The sequence below is a fragment of the Danio rerio genome, chromosome 11 (genome assembly GCF_052040795.2).
Source record: "Danio rerio strain M-AB ecotype USA chromosome 11, GRCz13ab, whole genome shotgun sequence".
In the NCBI taxonomy this organism is placed as follows: Eukaryota; Metazoa; Chordata; class Actinopteri; order Cypriniformes; family Danionidae; genus Danio; species Danio rerio.
In genome coordinates, this window is record NC_141031.1 from 12,944,730 (window position 1) to 12,966,177 (window position 21,448).

General features: G+C 37.6%; 1 protein-coding gene, 1 long non-coding RNA gene, 3 other non-coding genes and 1 pseudogene across 8 annotated transcripts in view; 4 read left to right on the plus strand and 2 right to left on the minus strand.

The window, feature by feature from the left end:
- LOC147841688 (uncharacterized) overlaps positions 1-21,448 on the plus strand; it is a 71,195-nt gene that overhangs the window by 14,801 nt on the left and 34,946 nt on the right. The gene's annotated exons all lie outside the window — the stretch shown is intronic.
- On the plus strand, positions 656-953 carry LOC147834726 (signal recognition particle RNA). The gene has a single exon (XR_015503150.1).
- On the minus strand, positions 7,189-11,037 carry LOC100005157 (E3 ubiquitin-protein ligase RBBP6-like). 4 transcript variants are annotated; one of them, XM_087273429.1, is made up of 8 exons: positions 9,887-10,423; positions 9,588-9,687; positions 9,404-9,479; positions 9,109-9,197; positions 8,936-9,032; positions 8,693-8,832; positions 8,395-8,597; positions 7,189-7,691 (listed from the first exon to the last, which is right to left on the minus strand). In XM_087273429.1, the coding sequence occupies exons 1-7, from the start codon at positions 10,044-10,046 to the stop codon at positions 8,426-8,428; spliced, it is 834 nt and encodes a 277-aa protein (XP_087129555.1). In that variant the 5' UTR covers positions 10,047-10,423; the 3' UTR covers positions 7,189-7,691; positions 8,395-8,425. The 4 variants fall into 4 exon arrangements, 3 of the variants coding, with proteins under 3 accessions (XP_087129555.1, XP_087129554.1, XP_087129556.1); XR_015502400.1 differs by lacking the exon at positions 8,936-9,032; XM_087273428.1 differs by lacking the exon at positions 7,189-7,691 and having other exon boundaries at positions 8,328-8,597.
- Positions 11,070-11,367, minus strand: LOC147834727 (signal recognition particle RNA). The gene has a single exon (XR_015503167.1).
- LOC147834728 (signal recognition particle RNA) lies at positions 15,038-15,335 on the plus strand. The gene has a single exon (XR_015503165.1).
- On the plus strand, positions 20,869-21,129 carry LOC147834729 (signal recognition particle RNA; annotated as a pseudogene).

A 21,448-nucleotide genomic window follows, 5' to 3' on the forward strand; every position in this document is an offset into this window, starting at 1 on the left:
GCGTTTGCGTGTGTTTCTGAGGCCTGTGACTGTAAAAGCTTTAGGTCTAATAAAATGCATAATTTGTCATTTTAATTGCAAATCATTTTATTTAATTAAAAAAAATGAAGACAATAGCAGTATTATTTTACATTTCATTTTTACATTACTGTACCTGAATACTGTTTGACTCGTTGAAAAACAACAAAGCTCTGTTCATTTTATTTCAGAATTTCATATTGTATTTTTCTCTGCTCGTAGATTGTTTGTAATGTTTTATGCAGATGCACACCTAATATAAACAAATCACCCATTCTGTAATATGTTTTCTACAGCTATATGTATTATGATACAATAAACCACTTTTACTGTAGTAAAAAAAACTAAAGTATACTACAGTATTTATTACAATTTATCAGTTGATACAGAAAACAGAATGTTGTGGCACTCATAAAATGAGTTGTAAAGGCTAATAAATATGGTATAATAATCTTTAGTTCAAAAATACTATGTTGATACTAATTACTGTAATTTTTTTATTTGTGATCATACTGCTGTATATTATTATCTAATGTCATAAGGCTATGAAGTCAGTTTTTATTCATCATTCAGTTTTCCTCCACTAGAGGTCGCTGTGATGATCAGATTCTCCACAGCTCTGATTCTCTCAGCCCTCGCCGGGTTCAGTGGCGCGCGCCTGTAATCCAAGCTACAGGGAGGCTGAGGCTGCGGATCGCTTGAGCTCAGGGCTTCTGGGCTGCAGTGGACTATGTTGATCGGGTGTCCGCGTTAAGTTCGGTATCGATATGGTTCTTCTGGGGGAGCTCGGGACCACCAGGTCGTTTAAGGAGGGGTGAACCGGCCCAGGTCGGAGACGGAGCAGGTCAAATCCCCCGTGCTGATCAGTAGTGGGATCGCGCCTGTGAATAGACACTGCAGTGCAGCCTGAGCGACACAGAGAGACGCAGACTTTTACACTAGTTGTTTTTACTCTGATATATCTTTCTAACAGTAAAAAAGAAGCAATAAAGGTTTTGAGATGAATGACACAGAAATTATCTCAATTTCATGAGTATATTTTGAAAAGATGATGTTTTAGACAGAAATATGTTTTGCTGTGGTTACTAACTCATAAGTGTGGTCTATCAATATCGGGTGGTATTTAAAAAAATTATAGAAGAATTTCACTTTAGTTCTCTCCGTGTTGGTGTGGGTTTTCACTGGTTGGTCTGGTTTACCCCACAAGTCCAAAGACATGCGGTATAGGTGAATTGGGTAAGCTAAATTGTCTGTAGTGTATGGGTGTTTTCCAGTAATGGGTTGCAACATGGGAGGGCATCCTCTGCGTAAAACATATGCTGGAAAAACTGGCGGTTAATTCCGCTGTGGTGACCCCCGATTAATAAAGCGACTAAGCCGAAATGAAAATTAATGACTGAATGAATTTCACTTTAAACATAATTTACACATTGTTACTTTGAACCCATCATCTGATATTTGGCAGCTCCATCAAGGGTTCTGCATTGTGTTTTCTTTTTATTGTGGGTATAACCAGACAGGTATCAGCAGTTGTGACGGCTCTTTAATCACTCCTGATGTAAACAAAAGCAGAGATTTTACAGTGTGTCTTCGCCCTCATCACTTTTACATGCTTCAATCAGACAAATATAAATCAAAACCTCAATTAAAGTGAAAACACAAAAATAACGAACTATGTGAAATATGTGAAAAAGAAAGTTATACATAATATTGAAACATAAGAACTGGCTTCAAAAGACAAGTAAATATGATTTAAGATTAATTAGAGCTGCAGACACCCACCTCTCCCATGTGCAGTCAGTACAGAAAAGGAGGAGGCGGGTGCAGAACAGGAAATTAAAAAACTTAAGCTTTCTTAGAAATTTAAAGGAGCAGGTATACTTAATAAACACTTCAGGTAAAACACACATTTTGTGTAATTCTATAAATAAAGTGAACTATTATTTCCATACCTGTTACACAGGCCCGGATTGGCTAATCGGGAGCACCGGGAAAGTTTTTTGGCCGCGAGGGCCGGTGTCCCTAGCTGCTTGCACTCTCAGCAGTCGCACTTTTTTCATTTATTTATTTGACCATAGCCTCACTCTTTTTATTTATTTTCTCGCAGGCAGCAAAACGCAGCCGGCAGGTTAATGATGATCATTTAGCATTCGACCTTAAACAGCGGCACCTTAGTGAAAAAAAGAATTTGAATAATTAATATTAATGAATATTACACCTGCTCAATGAAAATCAGATGATTCACTACATTAATAAATCTGACATAACTTGATCAGAAATATAAAAAAGGGGTGAAAAAGATTAAGCCTTCAATAGAAAGTAACACTGTGGTTAAAAGAGTCTTGCAGATACCAGCGCAATATTTATTTATTCTTCCAAACTCACCAACATAACAGCTACATTGTGGTCCAGTGGTCAGTATGTTGTGTTGTGATGCTGCTGCTCTAACCTCTCCTGAGTAAAGTGTTATTTTTATTATTATTATTTCATTTTTAGTGTTAGGAGGACAATATAATACTGTTTGGGTTACTTATGTGGGTGTACATATTTTATTTAGATTTTTTGTGTGACCACCGTTACAAAAGACCGCATATCTATAAATAATTTTGCACAGAATATATTGTCAGATATTGCAGGAAGGGACAATGTGATGTTTAAAGTATAGCTTTGGAGATTTAGCTACCCTTTAATCTTCTCATATTTATGAAAAACATTTGAAGTTCTAATGCAGCTGTTTCCTTGAAAAAGACGTGATAGTGTCTTTAGAAACTGAATTGCAAATGACCTTATTTTAATATAGTCAGTCGTGAACAGAGGTGGGCCGGTCAAAGGCTTGAAACTGCAGGGCTGAAAAGAAGTCCCACTCCTGCCCTGCTGTTACAGTAACGGGCTGAATATGCTGTCATAGCCTGGAAAGCCAATGTTATCTGGCCTTTGTTACTTTCGTCCAGTGTTACTTTCGTCCCCGCTCTCCCCTACTATAAGGCACACAGAATCATTTATCGTGTACAGACATGAACAGTCATATAGGGGTTTCACTGTCACATTTCTGTCAAAAACAGTGAAAAGTTCAGGCTGATTTATACTTCTGCAACAAGTTATCACCGTGACCTATGGCACATGCCTTGCGTGAAGCCATGCACTTAAACTTCTGTGTTCTGTTAGTGTTGCTCTGCAATAACACTTCCAAAATGCTAGCTGGCAACAGGTTTTCCTTGTTCCTTTGTGTTGAGTTTTTGCTTGTTAATGCAAAATACTGTAGCTCAAACTCACTCATTCAGAGACGGGAACCAGGGAATGTGCAACAACTTTAATCATAAGGTAAACACAAAACAAAAGTTTCCATATAGAGCTCCTTTACCAGATTCAACACCTGTAAACACTCTCCCATGGCTCTCAGCCCTGACCACACATCTCAGCTCTACCAAGCTGACCATTCACAGAGTTTGTGATACGCATTGTCGTGATATATAGTTTTATTTTTTGAGAGGTCAGCGTCAGTGTCCATACTCCATACACGTAAACTTGATGCAGAAGTATAAATCAGCTTTAAAACGCATATGTGTGTGTGTCTGTGTGCGCACAGAAACTTTGTAATGACATTGTGTGTGACTCATCATTGCAGAAAGGCTTGAATTAACTCCACATTATAAAGTAATTCAAATACATATGAAAAGTGCTTGACTACCGTTCTTTTACAGTATTTTTCAATCATTTTGCCACAAATTGCAGAACCCTGATGTCAATTTTCAAAACTCTAGACACAAAACTCTGAACAGTCACTACGTTTAACACAAACTCTCCAGTGTTCAAAACTCTGCATGCTGCATTCATTTCCTTAAGGAAGTCTTGCATTAGCAGGATCATTGGTTCACATAATCCTATTATCATACAAATACTACAGGAACACAACTTTAGATCACCAGCACACAAAATGCACATTGTTTCAATAAACAATCATTAATAATCATTAAATATTGTTGTTTAAAATATATGATACAGGTTTCATGATGGTTTATACATAAGTGTAGAGGGAACGGTGCAGACAGTGGATATACTGATCTAGTTTTATTCGTTCCATCATAATGTAGGTTTACTGTAATGTTTTCCTCACTGCACATCCCCATATAGAAAGCTGATATATGGCAACATGTGCAAATTACATTATTATAACATGTCATAATATAGGTAAAATTATAGGTAAAATATTTTTAGGGGTAAAATATATAACATAATAGATCATATTTATATATATATATATATACGTAACATACATGTTTATATTTGTAATTCTAATAGTCACAGTTTTTCTCGATTGCTTGGATGCAGTTGTCAACTGAAACTCCACCTTTTCAAAACAGTAGACACACAGGCCTAAACAGCAGCACTCATGGTCAAAATGACACATTTTGCTTGCAAAAGGCACATATCGTGTCAAAACATTTAAAATATGAAACAAAAGCTAGTTTTACCTTCAAACAACACAACTTGCAAACAAATATATGAGCTCTTTGAATTAATCATTACACAATGGACAACAAAATACAAAATATAGAAGTCAGTGCACCACCATTGATTGTCATTGTAGCCTATTGCCAATGCCATTTGTTGTCTTTCTATTTGGGCCGTCAAGTTTGCCTTTTTGCAAAGAATTGGATCCAGAATAAGAAATGCTTTGATTAAATTTATATTGAATTCATGACAATTTTCAAACTGTGGCTGAAAACTAAAATACTGTAAAAACAGACAAAAATAATAAAATACTGTAAATATTAAACACATTTAAACCAATGTACAGTCAAATCTTTTGGGAGTATAGGACATAGCCACTATTGACCTCCTCCATCCATGCTGGCACAGAACAACACAGACCTTCCACCATTTATATAAGGTTTGCAGACTGATTGCTAATTGAAGACTTGAGTGTAGGAGTTTCAAATCGCTGCTTCAGTGAATTCAAACTGATCTTGGTAGTGTCTAATGGTTAGGAATAGATGGTCTCTGTTTGGTTACCATAGCTAAAACAATGGAGTTTGGACTGCTTGAATGACATCTGTGTTAACTGTTTTGAAAAATGCTAAGGAAAATGTGTCAACCCAATGAGAAAAGGTTTACAAATTTGCAAGACCTGTCTTCTGCTCTGCTGGGATAGTGAAAATGAAAATGAAGTGGAACCTAGTTTCTTTAACCAGGTCAAAGCAAACAAGAAAAACTGTAAAAAATGGCAATATTTTGACATGTATGACATTTTATATATGTAAAATTCTTATGAACTATTATGTCACATATGTAATTTGCATATATTTCTATATATCAGATTTCTATTTTAGGATCTGGGTTTCCATCTTTCTGGTCTTGTGGGTTTGGTTCTCCTCTACATCACAGTGGTGTTTTCATAAGTCAAAAATCTTGGAAAGAACCTTCTGTCAATGTGAATCCAGGCCTGATATTGCTGTGATTGGGCTTTCTCACATACATACAGTAATGTCAGATATGAAAACATTGTCTGTAAAAGTGGTACATGGAACAAAAAAATTAAGGATGAATAAAGATGTCATCTATAGATAATGTAGTTCAGTTGGGTCATCTTCTGTGGTAACTGATGTCATTTGATCTATCCTGATTATTTCATCATCTAAACATGTAATATTGTACAAAAGTTTCCATACATCCAGAGTAATGCAACAGTTAATTATTATTTTGAGTGCTTGTATCAGTTGATAATAACATCACGTGAAGTAAATGAATACATGGTTATTTCAATTGTAATGTTTGAGTTGCATTTTGAAATGGGATCAATTTGAAGTTTAATTGTGTTATATTAAAAAGGTGATCTGAGTTCAATGAACAAAGTATTTTTGACTTGTGTGCGTTTTATCCAAGCATTTGAAAAAAGAGTTAAGGGTTTTGCAAAAAAATGTGCAATTTTAGCAATGGTTGTGAATTTCGTATCTAGAGTTTTGAAAATTGACACCAGGGCCCGGTTTTTCAAAAGTAATCCACTAGGATTTTGGATAAGGGATTGGATCAAATCTTGAAAATGGGTTTTTTAAAAGAAAAAACGAATTACATAATCGGATTAGATCACGTAATCTAATCTTGGTTTTGATCCAGATCAAACCTTTAGTTTGGGTTTTTCAGATCTTTTTTGTAGGATCTGGATCATTTTGATCCAAAAAATCTGGATAGTGATTTCCTATCCTGTTTGAGCACTGGTTATCCAGATTTAGTGATCCTGAAAAATTCCTATCCGGATCAGATTGATCCAATTCGATGTTGCTTTGAAAAACTGGCTCAAAAAGTAAGCTGGATTACCTGATCACGGATCGCAAAAACATAATTACTAAATCTGGATCAATTTGATCCGGATTAAACCTTTTGAAAAACCGGGCCCAGCAGCTGACCGTTACAGATACAGCATGCAGCACCGAGGACCGTCTATCTCTACAGCTTCAGACAGGGTTTTATGACAACTTTTTAAATGTTTGCAATTAGGAATCCTTCTGCAGAAGACATGTCAGTGTTTATTTTTACGTAAAATGTTATTTTATGAAACATTTAATGTTGAGTGTTTATATGCATATTTTTATATATAATAAATGAATACACATTTAAATACATATGTTTGTGTGTTTTTGTTTCTCTGCTGAAGCACCGCAGTAAAAATTATCTTAGGGTCTCCTTTTGACCAGCAGCAACTCTGGTTAGTGGGTTCCCACTTAGGAAGAGGTCAAATTTCATTTTTACTGTTGATCATCAGTTGGCACCATTAAATCCTTTACATCCTTTACCCGTACAAAAGCGTGTCTGATTTTTATATGGAGTTCTGTGGAGTAAAACTGCAATTTATAGAGTACATGCATAAGTACACTTACTATGTTTACTATGTTCTGACAGCTGAGGTGCCTATTTTGTATTTTCTCCTACACATCAATATATGTGTGTAAAAGTCTCTCTTACAACCTCACACACTCACTAAACACCAAATAAAAGCAAGAAATCAAGCTTTTTTGAACTGTAACTGATGATCACCAGTAAAAATCACAAATCTTACCTCTTCCCAACAGGAAAAACCACCAACAATCAAGAATGCATGATTATACGCTGTCATGATGTTGCATTTAAAAATAATGGAAATCATTTGGGCAAAAACAGCCATGAACACAATGAAAGGGTGGTAAATTTGCTCAGAGTGTATTGTTGAGTTTTTAAAAAATTCTAAAAGTATTTTCCCAAAATATGTGTCAACAAGATTTGTCACCAAAAATCATCCCATTTGCTGAACCACAGAGAAAGTTGTTGTTAAATTAAGCCTCAAAATCAGCCCAGAGAGGACCAAAACTTCACCAACAGCACAGAAGGGTTAAACACCCCCAAATCCTTGATGGCATGGTTCTAAGAGGCAGTGCTCACTTCTGGACACAGGGGCAAGTGTAGCAAGTAGCAAGTGGAGATGTTTTGAACCTTCAGCTGACAGCCAGTGTAAGTGGAGAGGTAAGAGAGGTGTGACGTGGGCTCTCTTGGGATCATTGAAGACCAGATGAGCTGCAACATTTTGTTTGGCCAGGATTGATTAGATGAGCATGTCATCGGTGTAAATCAGAGATGCCCAAACTAGGGCCCGTGGGCCAAAGTGGATCCACGGTAACCTTTGATTTGGCCCTCCATCCCATCTGAGAAGAGAGGGAGAATGATGGGGAGTTTTGGGGGAAAGTATTTAACAGAGATTGTCATTTCTAATACAACATAACTTTATTTTTTAACTGTTGAGATACAAAAATAAACAAACTGAAATTAAACGTTTCAATGAAATGTTGTGAATGAATCAAATAAAATAAGTCACTTGAAGGAGAGCAGACATTACAGAAGACATCAGCAAGCGAAGGCAAAGTGTATTTTAGTGTTATAAATGGGATTGTTCATGTTTTATTGTAAGACTTTCATTCATTATAAAATGTATAATTATTAATACAATTAAATAATTTGAAATGTTGTAAATTACAGTATTCAGTGAATCATGTAAATTATATAATGAATAATAATAATAAATTAGGAAATTACATTGACAATTTTACAGTTTGGTAGATTTACCTCCAGCCCACCACCCTCAGACGAGTTTAGTTTTTGGCCTTTCATAAGAAAAAGTTTCCCTGAAGCACCTCTGAAATAAACTTTAACTAAAAGTTTTAGATTCTGAGCAGGACAGCACACTGGTTCTCCCGCAATATGTTTGTTCATCATTTCTATCTTAATGTGTTGATCATTTTCTGTTGTGTTTCTGTATTGTGTGAAGGTCAACCAGTCCACAGTTTATGCTGCTATAATCTTTATTCAGTTTTATTCATAAACTATGTACAATATATACACTGTGCTCACGTTGGCTCCAGGTCTCTTGGGTGAAGGTCTCTCAGTGACGTGGTCTCTTCTGGTCGCCGTGCGTCTCTGGTGAAGATGGGGAGCGGGAACGTTTCCCTCTGACGTCCTGGACTGAAGATGCTGTACCAGCTGAGGAAGAGGAGGACAGCGGCTTGGTCTGGCAGAAGGAAGGCCTCTTTTTCTTCTCAGCAGCATAGGCCTCACTGAACAGATCGAGCGCAAACACACACAAGCAGACATAATGTGAGATTTTCACAAACACTAGAACATGCTGCAATGCCAAGTACAGTTTACTCACGCGTCTATGATGGGAATGACGTATTTGCCGCTGCCATCCATCATGACTCCCTTTCGGTTTGGGTCGTCCACCTCCAACAGGAAGCTGCGGGGAATCCCTGTGCTCCTCCTGATGCGCTTTTGCGAAGCAGAGCTGCTGCCCTGTGAATTCATGAGTGACAGTCAAACGACAGAGCAAACAATCTGACTGATGGAGACAAGAGCTCAAGTTCACAGCAACCATAAGCTTAGAAAACCCAGTTACCCCTTTAGAGGGGCAGTGCCTAATGTGGTGTCCTGGGATCCCACAGTGAAAGCAGACATAGTTGGGTGGAAGAAGCCCAAGCAGTGTCATGGCCTCACTGATGAACATCAGAACCATGAGAATCAGCTCTAACATTTCTCACAAACCAAACCTGTCAGTGTCTGAACGCTCACCTGCTGGAGTAGTAGCACAGACTGGACTGGTACATCACCGCTTTTAGCTTGTCCTCCTCTGATGCCTTTGCTTCAGCCAGATTCTCAGTCTGTTTCACAGGCATTTGCACATTAGAATTTTATTTTACTGGTCTGCCTAAGAAGCTGTGTGTGTGTGTGTGTGTGTGTGTGCGTTTGTGTGTTTTACACTGTGTATTGATATTCTGCACTGCATGTCATTATGACGCCTCAAATGCAAACACTGCAGTTCAATACAGAGCAGAACAGTGGGGTGAATTAATCATTTGTTCAATACCTTCAACAGCTGCTCCAGTGAGAGGAGTGAAGAATCACCTGTTTGAGAAGATTTAGCTGATGGTCCAGCTTGATGTCTGCAAAACAAAACAAAGGAGCTTGTGTGACTAAAACACCACAGACAGACTCAAACTCTTGATATAACATCTATCAGAGGACGATTGCGCTCATTTCACATGACTTACCCAACAAATCTTCTGTTTGATGACTTTAGTCCAGCCGCAGGGACCCGTCTGATGATGACCGATGTGTTTTTGGGGATGAGAGCATCATCATCTGTGTATTCTGACAGCAAAATAAAGTTTATATATTAATAATCATTTACCATAGTATACTTTGAGTGCCATTAGCATTTTAAAACACTCAAAACATCACTATATGTCACCATCAGAGTCATGATAACACATGTCAGCTTCTACAAGTCTGTCTGATAACACATCTAATGTTAGTGTAGTATAGTTTAAGTGGCTTTTCCTCATCTCACCTTCATCAGTTTGGCCTTTGCTGATCTTCAGCTGGCAGAACTTCAGCCTCTCGCGCCTCATGATCTGCCGCTTCAGCTCTCCCACAGTGATGTTGAGGCCCTCAAACTGGAGCGAGTCGTAGGTGAGTCGACTCTGAAACCTGTAATGAACACAAGACATACTAAACACAAAACACAGTGTGATAACAAGGGTCAAACCTGAATGAAGGGAGCAGCAGGCGATCAATCGATGTATCCAACAATCAATAATATCAATAATCTGGGAATCAGTTGCCAGGAAGGACGCCGAGATCAGATGCCAATGACAGAGCAAGTTCAAAACAACACAAAAAGAACCGTTGCCATGGATGCTGACGATCACGTGACGAGGCGCTGAAAAACTTCCGCGTTATTTTCTCATAAATAATAGTGAAATCATTACTATGATAATAATAAAATAAACAGCAGAACAGTTGGACATCTCTGAATAATACACAGCTGCATTTCCTTACACGAATGATTCTGGCCTTTGTAAAGAGTCGGGCGAGTCAATGAATCAGTGATTCGTGGCTGAATGAATCACTCAAAGCTTCACTCGATTAAAGCGGTCTCTTGCTGCCACCTATTGGCGATTTGTTTTTCCGTTTTTAAAGTAATTTAACACTTTTTTTAAAGCCACCTTCAAATTTATTTTCTACAAAAGTTTATTTCCGTGTGTTAAAAATTATTTAAAACTCTCTAATCTCATCATTTCCTGCTGCGTTTATAATGTAAATCCATTCATGTTTGCCTTTGATCTTTATTACGTGTTAAAATCAATAAAATATTAAAGTTGCCTCATCCAAATCCAAAGTTTGGTTCAAAGCTTTATTATACAGCAATGTGTGTGTGTGTGTGTGTGTGTGTGTGTGTGTGTGTGTGTGTGTGTGTGTGTGTGTGTGTGTGTGTGTGCGTGTGTGTGTGTGTGTGATTGTGGCAGTGGATTACAGTGAATGTAGAAGTGATCAGAAGTGTGTGATATTTATTGTCTCTGATAATCAAAAGAACATTTTAAGAGTCCAAAAGATTTACTGCCTGATGAAGCCTGTTATAATGCAGTTATGATGACCCTATAAATCTAGAATGGTCAGAACAATAAAACATTAGGGAAAGAGATTAATTAGTATTTCTCCTCTTTTTTTGTATGTGTAAGTGCTCCTGGAAGAAAAGTCTGCATCTCTCTGTGTCACTCAGGCTGCAGTGCAGTGTCTATTCTCAGGTGTGATCCCACTACTGATCAGCACGGGGGATTTGACCTGCTTCGTCTCCGACCTGGGCCGGTTCACCCCTCATTACACGTCCTGGTGGTCCCAAGCTCCCCCAAGAGCACCATATCGATACCGAGCTTAGTGTGGACACCTGATCAACATAGTCCACTGCAGCCCAGAAGCCCTGAGCTCAAGCGATCCGCAGCCTCAGCCTCCCAGTAGCTTGGATTACAGGCGCGCGCCACTGAACCCGGCGAGAGCTGAGAGAATCAGAGCTGTGGAGAATCTGATCTTCACAGCGACCTCTAGTGGAGGAAATGATGAATGATGAAGTAAAGTTGACTTTTTATTGGTCTTATGGCACTGTTTGGATAAAAATAAACAGCAGTACGGTCCCAAATAAAATATAGTTATTTAAACTAAATACTATAGTATTTTAGAACCACATAGTAAAGTTTATTGTACTGAATAGTTAATCACAATGTTGTGCTATTTAAAGGCAACTGTGGTGCAGAGTCGGGTTGGAAGAGACTCCAAGCATTTCTGTTTTCGTGAGGTTAAGCTGAAGATGAGGATCTTTCATCCAGTGTGAAATGTCCGACAGGCAGGCTGAGATGCGAGCTGGAACCGAGGGATCATCAGGGTGAAAAGAGAGGTATAGTTGGGTATCATCAGCATAGCAGTGGTAGGAGAATCCATGTTTCTGAATGACTGGTCCTAGAGATGTCGTGTAGATGGAGAAGAGAAGTGGCCCAAGAACAGAGCCTTGAGGTACCCCAGTGTTTAGATGCTGTAGGTTGGACACTTTTCCCCTCAAAGACACCCTGAATGACCTGTCAGAGAGGTAAGATCTGAACCATTGAGTAACATTGCCTGCAACGCCCAGTGACTCATTTATATTATATATATAATGATTAATACATATAGAAACAATATTTTCATAACTAAATTATTTATGATTTGCCATTTAACAGCGAAACATCTCGTCAAATAGGCCACAGTTCATCAGGAAATGAAAAGCTTTTAAATGACAACAGAAAAGCAGTTCAGCGACTAACATTCACTCATTCAGTGAGTATCTCATTTATTCATTCATTCATTCACTAATTGAATCAACACTTTTTCAGTCACTTAATATGGTGTCAGATGCAGATGTGGCCTCTAGTGTAATCCACAGTTCATATATTGCACAATGACGCTAAAGGCCACCATATTATAAAATACTGCAGGTTGTTGGTTGCAGATTAATAATCACAAACATATTTTTTTATCATAAAACAGCTAAAACATATTTAGTGTCAGAGAGGACAAAGTGGTTTTAGTTTACCTTTTATCTTTAATATTAAACAGCTTTTTAGTCTTTAGACCAGATTAAATAACTTGTGGTACTTGTATAAACAATGTTCAGCTCAGGATCAGTAATTCAGCATGATGTGCTGCTAAAGCTGAAACAGTCTATCAATTTATGCCACAGATTGTGTGAGATTCTGTCGAGTCTTATAGATGTTAAAAACACTGATGGAGGTCAAAACCGCATCTGACACCACAGTTAGTGGATGAGTAAGAGTAAACTGAATAATAAATATGTAACTCAGTTAATGATAGTTATTCACTGCATGAATGAATGTTAGATGAGGAACTGGTATTTAAGTGGAAAATTAAAACATTAAAGCTTTACTTTTTCAGAGGTTCACTGTTTGCACAATCTTAAATGGATAGTTCACCGCATAAATATGATTGTGACGATTATGAATGAACATTTTTGGGTCAATTATCCCTTAAATCACATAAATTATCCCAGAGCATTATTTCAGCATCAATGATCATTCACAATAGTCACATCACAAGAAATACAAGGTTGAGTCTGGATTATAATTTAGCGTTTGCGTGTGTTTCTGAGGCCTGTGACTGTAAAAGCTTCAGGTTTAATAAATTGCATCATTTGTAATTTTAATTGCAAATAATTTTATTTAATTAAAAAAATGAAGACAATAGCAGTATTATTGTACATTTGAATATTACATTACTGTACCTGAATACTGTTAGACTTGTTAAAAAACAACAAAGCTCTGTTCATTTGATTTCAGAATTTTATATTGTATTTATCTCTGCTCGTAGATTGTTTGTAATTCAATTCAATTCAATTCAATTCAGCTTTATTTGTATAGCGCTTTTACAATGTAGATTGTGTCAAAGCAGCTTCACATAAATGGTCATAGTAACTGGAACAGTGTGGTTCAGGTTTTAGTGTTTAAGTTCAGTTCAGTTCAGTTTAGCTCAGTTCAGTGTGATTTAATCATTACTGAGAGTTCAAACACTGAAGAGCCAATTCATCGATGCGTAGCTCTACCAATCCCGAACCATGCGAGGCAGTGGCGACAGCGGAGAGGGAAAAAAAACTTCACCTGATGGGAGTGAAGAAAAAAAAACCTTGAGAGAACCAGACTCAGTTGGGCACGACCATTTTAATTTCTCCGCTGGCCAAAAGTCTTGTGCAGAACTTCATTCGCCGTGGTTTATGCTGGAAGATGGCCTCAATGAAGACTCGTCTGTCCCTGGAGCGTCGCTGGAATCAGACTCATGTTCTCCACTCCCCACGACCATCAGCGTAGCAGCAGCTCAGGATATGGCCTGGTCCCGGATATGGAATCCTTGGGATCATCACGTCGCTGGTCTTGGATCCAATCAGTGACTCCGCCTAATCTGAGGACCTCGGGATGAGTATCCCCAGGTGAACATAGAGAGAAAGAGAATAATTAGCGTAGCTGCTGTTCATAGTGTATATAAGCAAGATGTAGAAGCCAGTGTGGAACCCGCTAGGTGATGCACTGAGTGTATGCTTTACTAAACAGATAGGTCTTTAATCTAGTTTTGAACTGGGATAGTGTGTCTGAGCCTCGGACATTACCAGGAAGGCTATTCCAGAGTGTAGGAGCCATGAAAGAGAAGGCTCGACCTCCTTTACTTGATTTTGCTATTCTAGGTACTACCAGAAGCCCTGAATTTTGAGATCTTAAGGAGCGAGTTGGTTCGTAGCGAGACAGAAGGTTGGTTAGATAAACAGGAGCTAGATTATTTAGAGCTTTATAGGTGAGAAGTAATATTTTAAATTCAATACGAAATTTAACAGGCAGCCAGTGTAAGGAGGATAAAATTGGGGTTATATGATCATATTTTCTGGACCTGGTCAGAACTCTGGCTGCTGCATTTTGTACTAATTGAAGTTTGTTAATAGAGGATGCTGGGCAGCCAGCAAATAAAGCATTACAGTAATCCAGTCTCGAAGTCATAAAAGCATGGACTAGCTTTTCTGCATCTGAGATGGATAGCATATTTCGTAATTTAGCGATATTTCTCAGATGAAAGAAGGCAGTTTTTGTGACATGGGATATATGGTTTTTAAAAGTTAGATTGCTGTCTAATATGACACCCAAATCTTTTATAGTAGAGCTAAAGCTAACTTTGTATCCCTCTAATTGTAAATTGAGTTGCGAGATCTGCTGTGCAAATAATTGTAATGTTTTATGCAGATGCACACCTAATATAAACAAATCACCCATTCTGTAATATGTTTTCTACAGCTATATGTATTATGATACAATAAACCACTTTTACTGTAGTAAAAAAAAAAACTAAAGTATACTACAGTATTTATTACATTTTATTAGTTGATACAGAAAACAGAATGTTGTGGCACTCATAAAATGAGTTGTAAAGGCTAATAAATATGGTATAATAATCTTTAGTTCAAAAATACTATGTTGATACTAATTACTGTAATTTTTTTATTTGTGATCATACTGCTGTTTATTATTATCTAATGTCATAAGGCTATGAAGTCAGTTTTTATTCATCATTAATTTTTCCTTCACTAGAGGTCGCTGTGATGATCAGATTCTCCACAGCTCTGATTCTCTCAGCTCTCGCCGGGTTAAGTGGCGCGCGCCTGTAATCCAAGCTACTGGGAGGCTGAGGCTGCGGATCGCTTGAGCTCAGGGCTTCTGGGCTGCAGTGGACTATGTTGATCGGGTGTCCGCTCTAAGTTCGGTATCGATATGGTTCTCCTGGGAGAGCTCGGGACCACCAGGTCGTTTAAGGAGGGGTGAACCGGCCCAGGTCGGAGACGGAGCAGGTCAAATCCCCCGTGCTGATCAGTAGTGGGATCGCGCCTGTGAATAGACACTGCAGTGCAGCCTGAGCGACACAGAGAGACGCAGACTTTTACACTAGTTGTTTTTACTCTGATATATCTTTCTAACAGTAAAAAAGAAGCAATAAAGGTTTTGAGATGAATGACATGACTGTGTGTTAATAATTAGAAATAACTAAAAGTTTAGTTTTTTCGAGTGATGGGTTGCAGCTGGAAGGGCATCTGCTAAAAACGTGCTGGATAAGTTGGGGGTTCATTCCGCTGTGGTGAACCAACGAGACTAATCTGAAAAGAAAATGAATGAATGAATAAAAGTTTATTTGTAGATTAGACATTTTATTTGTAAACAGAAATACAGAAATTATCTCAATTTCATGAGTATATTTTGAAAAGATGATGTTTTAGACAGAAATATGTTTTGCTGTGGTTACTAACTCATAAGTGTGGTCTATCAATATCGGGTGGTATTTAAAAAATTATAGAAGAATTTCACTTTAGTTCTCCCCGTGTTGGTGTGGGTTTTCACTGGTTGGTCTGGTTTACCCCACAAGTCCAAAGACATGCGGTATAGGTGAATTGGGTAAGCTAAATTGTCTGTAGTGTATGGGTGTTTTCCAGTAATGGGTTGCAACATGGGAGGGCATCCTCTGCGTAAAACTTATGCTGGATAAGTTGGCGGTTCATTCCGCTGTGGTGACACCCGATTAATAAAGGGACTAAGCCGAAATGAAAATGAATGATTGAATGAATTTCACTTTAAACATAATTTACACATTGTTACTTTGAACCCATCATCTGATATTTGGCAGCTCCATCAAGGGTTCTGCATTGTGTTTTCTTTTTATTGTGGGAATAACCAGACAGGTATCAGCAGTTGTGACGGCTCTTTAATCACTCCTGATGTAAACAAAAGCACAGATTTTACAGTGTGTCTTCGCCCTCATCACTTTTACATGCTTCAATCAGACAAATAAAAATCAAAACCTCAATTAAAATGAAAACACAAAAATAACGAACTATGTGAAATATGTGAAAAAGAAAGTTATACATAATATTGAAACATAAAAACTGGCTTCAAAAGTCAAGTAAATATGATTTAAGATTAATTAGAGCTGCAGACACCCACCTCTCCCATGTGCAGTCAGTACAGAAAAGGAGGAGGCGGGTGCAGAACAGGAAATTAAAAAACTTAAGCTTTCTCAGAAATTTAAAGGAGCAGGTATACTTAATTAACACTTCAGGTAAAACACACATTTTGTGTAATTCTATAAATAAAGTGAACTATTATTTCTATACCTGTTACACAGGCCCGGATTGGCTAATCGGGAGCACCGGGAAAGTTTTTTGGCTGCGAGGGCCGGTGTCCCTAGCTGCTTGCACTCTCAGCAGTCGCACTTTTTTCATTTATTTATTTGACCATAGCCTCACTCTTTTTATTTATTTTCTCGCAGGCAGCAAAACGCAGCCGGCAGGTTAATGATGATCATTTAGCATTCGACCTTAAACTGCGGCACCTTAGTGAAAAAAAGAATTTGAATAATTAATATTAATGAATATTACACCTGCTCAATGAAAATCAGATGATTCACTACATTAATAAATCTGACATAACTTGATCAGAAATATAAAAAAGGGGTGAAAAAGATTAAGCCTTCAATAGAAAGTAACACTGTGGTTAAAAGAGTCTTGCAGATACCAGCGCAATACTTATTTATTCTTCCAAACTCACCAACATAACAGCTACATTGTGGTCCAGTGGTCAGTATGTTGTGTTGTGATGCTGCTGCTCTAACCTCTCCTGAGTAAAGTGTTATTTTTATTATTATTATTTCATTTTTAGTGTTAGGAGGACAATATAATACTGTTTGGGTTACTTATGTGGGTGTACATATTTTATTTAGATTTTTTTGTGTGACCACCGTTACAAAAGACTGCATATCTATAAATAATTTTGCACAGAATATATTTTCAGATATTGCAGGAAGGGACAATGTGATGTTTAAAGTATAGCTTTGGAGATTTAGCTACCCTTTAATCTTCTCATATTTATGAAAAACATTTGAAGTTCTAAAGCAGCTGTTTCCTTGAAAAAGACGTGATAGTGTCTTTAGAAACTGAATTGCAAATGACCTTATTTTAATATAGTCAGTCGTGAACAGAGGTGGGCCGGTCTAAGGCTTGAAACTGCAGGGCTGAAAAGAAATCCCACTCCTGCCCTGCTGTTACAGTAACGGGCTGAATATGCTGTCATAGCCTGGAAAGCCAATGTTATCTGGCCTTTGTTACTTTCGTCCAGCGTTACTTTCGTCCCCGCTCTCCCCTACTATAAGGCACACAGAATCATTTATCGTGTACAGACATGAACAGTCATATAGAGGTTTCACTGTCACATTTCTGTCAAAAACAGTGAAAAGTTCAGGCTGATTTATACTTCTGCAACAAGTTATCACCCTGACCTATGGCCAGGGGCGTACTGGCCATCTGGCAATTCTGGCAAATGCCAGAAGGGCCGGATCATTTTTTAAATGTGGGCCGGTCAGGTTTTTTTTTTTTTTTTTTTATGTATTGTTTTTACATGCTTTTACAAGCTTTTATCTCTTACAAGATGTGATATTATGATGATGATAATAATAATAATAATAATAATAATAATAATAATAATAATAAATGTTGAGCATTTGGTCCAAACGGCGACGACCGGCTGGTTTTGAGAGGGGCCGACCCAATCTGAGGTTACGCGGACGTAATCAAAATCTAGCAAGAATGTAAAACAAACAATAAGTGCCACACAAGCTAATTGTCAGAGATGGACCGTAAAAAGAAAAGGCGGGGCCGAAAAGCTCAGATAAAGAGCGCAAAAGGGCTCTAAAATCGAGAGGGTGGTCGCTGCAGAGCCATTTGAGCAGAGCTGGGCTCCAGCGAGGGGAAGCATGAGCTCTCGCTCTGCCTCCTGTAAGCTGTTTTAATGCGTCCACCAACCCCACCCCTAACCCTACCCCCAGTGACATCACTCGTAGAAGAAGTGCAAAAAAGGTGGAGCTCAAGCTCAAGCTCAAGCTCCCCCTCACTGGAGCTCAGCTTGCCCAAATGGCTCTGCAGCGAGCACCACTTGGCTAAAATCAGACGCTGCCAAATGCATAAAGTTACTGAAATGTATACGAACATTCGGCTGCTGCGTCGGAGGACAGCAGCGCAGTAGAGGAGGTAAGAAAACAGAAAATGTACTTCTAATTCATTATACTAAAACATACCAAGTAAATGTCTCGCCATTCACGCTACTTCTGACAGTTTGTGACAGTGCATTAAACACAGTGACTAACGTTACATTGTGTTTAACAGTTGTCAGCTTAGCGTAGAACTCCTGCACATTTTAATGTCATTATCAGCAATTAACGTGATTTCTGTTATACAGACTGCTGTATGCTACTAGGAATATATTCTAACATTCAAAAGAACTTAAAGCTATAGCCACAGTACTGTATGCATTTGTTGTGAACTCTGAACACATAGCTAGTCTTTAAACTATTACATTAAATACATGCATAGGTTACAGTACATAATCATCTCATTTTCAGGGAAATGAGATTCAATCTATCCAGAATTATTTTGACTCTTTATTCTTTCCACAACGTTTCCAACAAGTACTGAGTATGCAAGTGCTAGCAATCACTTTGGGTATCCTTGTGGGTTGGTGTGGTCTACAACAAATTAAAATAAACAAATTAAGGAATCAGAAAAAACTTATACAAATAAAGATACTAAAACTCTTCCATGTACAATCAACAAGGGGTATGAGATTACTGATGGCCAGAAACACTTCAAATTTAAAAATAAATTAACCCTTATGATAGGAGCCTGTGAATGTGTATCACACACACACACCTTTACACACAAATGGAGATGCAGCACTAGCAACACTTCAGCATAATTTCACAAATAACTATATATCATGAAGGATTAAAAATGTACAAATCCGCTGGTACACACAAATATTGCTGCTTTTTTCGTTTTTGCTTTATATTCTATTCATTTCGGTGCAACTGTTATTACTTAATTGTATTAATTTGTATACTGGGTTTCTGCAGTGTCTTAAAAAGTCTTAAAATGTCTTAAATTAAAAAAATATATATATATTAGGCCTTAAATAGTCTTAAGTTCACTGAAATATTGTGTTGTAGGTCTTAAATCATTTTAAACAGTTCTTAATTTCCCTTTATCCAAGTAAAGCTACCCAATCTGGCCAAATCAGTTTTTTTTATTGCAAAGAGATTCAGTTTAAAACAGCTGTTACATTATTTTCAGCAAATTCTCCAAATTAAATTCCCTAATCATGGAAGGAAAAATAAAGCAACTAATCCCTTTACATTATCTTCAATTAATACAAAAATTTACTAAAGTTACCAGACCATTAGAAAAAATCTTTTGTGTTTAGCCCTGTATAAGTCTAAAATTTTATTCATAATGGTCTTAAAAGGGTCTTGAAATGTTTTAAATTTGATTTGAAGAAACCTGCAGAAACCCTGTTATTCAAATGTTCAGAGCAGTCAGTAAGAAAACATTTTGCTGCAATCTTTACATCCAATACTGTGTTAATTAACTAGGGTATTGCCAATACCAGTGCTGTGAGAAAGGATGCTACGGTAGGCCTAGCAGAGACAGAAAGGAGTGTGGTAGAGGTAGAAAAAAACAAATAAACGTTACACACTGTACTTTGGGTTTGTAGTTAACTCTACAGTAGAGGTGAACTCATTACAAAAAAATGTAGTTAAGTCTACATAGTTACATTTGAGCTTAACTGTAGAATAGGCCATAATTGTTAATATTTATTCTTTAGGTGACCTATAATTGTTTCATAAGCACATATTTATTCAAAACTAGAATGAGTCAAGCCTAGCATAAGCAGTGATTCAAATAATGATGACACAGTGACTGCAGAGACCAGCAAGAAGCATGGACACAGTAAGAGTCAGGCAAGAGTGAGGAACAACTATAATCTCAGACAGCCATACAGACATATTAAAATTGCAGAGTTACAGAGGTAAAATGGATGAAAAGATGTAGAATCAGACAATGTGTTTACTGTCAACATAGTCTATAGACCGTGCCAATAAAGAACAACACTTCAGGGAATGACAAGTATTGTTTATGAACAAAAGTATGCTGAATGTAGTGCTGCATGTCCATTTGTTTGTAAAGGTGTGTGTGTGTGTGTGTGTGCGTGTGTGTGTGTGTGTGTGTGTGTGTGTGTGTTTGTGTGTGTGTGTGTGTGTGTGTGTGTGTGTGTGTGTGTGTGTGTGTGTGTGTGTGTGTGTTTGATACACATTCACAGGTTACTTCTATAATAAATAGCAGACAAATGGTATAAACAGGTAGCACACAGACTCTACGAGATTCACATATTATTTTAATTTAGTTTTACTGTATGAATTTGTTATAAACAGGTTGTTTTTGTTTTAGTCACATACATTAAATGTTTAAATATCTATTAGATATATATGGTTCTGCTTATATTATTTCACCATCTGTACACCAATATAAGTAGGAAATGTGCGTGTCCGTCTGTGGGGCTGTGTCGGTGTGGTAATGTGGGCTGGTGTGGCTACAGTGCCAGGGCCGAATTTTTGTCCCAGTCCGCCCCTGACTGGGAGGCTGAGGCTGCGGATCGCTTGAGCTCAGGGCTTCTGGACTGCAGTGGACTATGTCGATCGGGTGCCCGCACTAAGTTCGGTATCAATATGGTGCTCCTGGGTGAGCTTGGGACCGCCAGGTCGTTAAAGGAGGAGTGAACCGGCCGATCAGTAGTGGGATCGTGCCTGTGAATAGACACTGCAGTTCAGCCTGAGCGACACAGAGAGACGCAGACTTTTACATTTTTTTTTTAAACTTTGATTTGTCTTTCTAACTGTAAAACTGAAGAAATAAAGATTTAAAGATGTATGATGACTATGCATTATTAATAGTAAGTAATAATTAAAAGTTTACTAGCAGACTTCAGAAAGTTTATTTGTAAACAAAAATACAAAAATCATCTCAATTTCATGTCTATATTTTAAAAATATGCCTTAGACAGAAATATATTGAATTTAATTGAAAAAATATCAAATTAAAAAATATATATAGAGAATAATTTTACTTTAAACATAAATGGCACATTGTAATTTTTGGCCCCATCAGAAACAAAAGTAA

What these genes read in the sequence shown, in the direction of transcription:
- LOC100005157 (XM_087273429.1), bottom strand. Translation starts at nt 10,046, where the DNA reads ATGTCTTGTGTTCATTACAGGTTTCAGAGTCGACTCACCTACGACTCG. An exon ending in GGCACTGCCCCTCTAAAGGG is followed by an intron (nt 8,833 to 8,935) that starts GTAACTGGGTTT and finishes ATGAATTCACAG; the next exon opens with GGCAGCAGCTCTGCTTCGCA. An exon ending in GTCATTCCCATCATAGACGC is followed by an intron (nt 8,598 to 8,692) that starts GTGAGTAAACTG and finishes CGATCTGTTCAG; the next exon opens with TGAGGCCTATGCTGCTGAGA.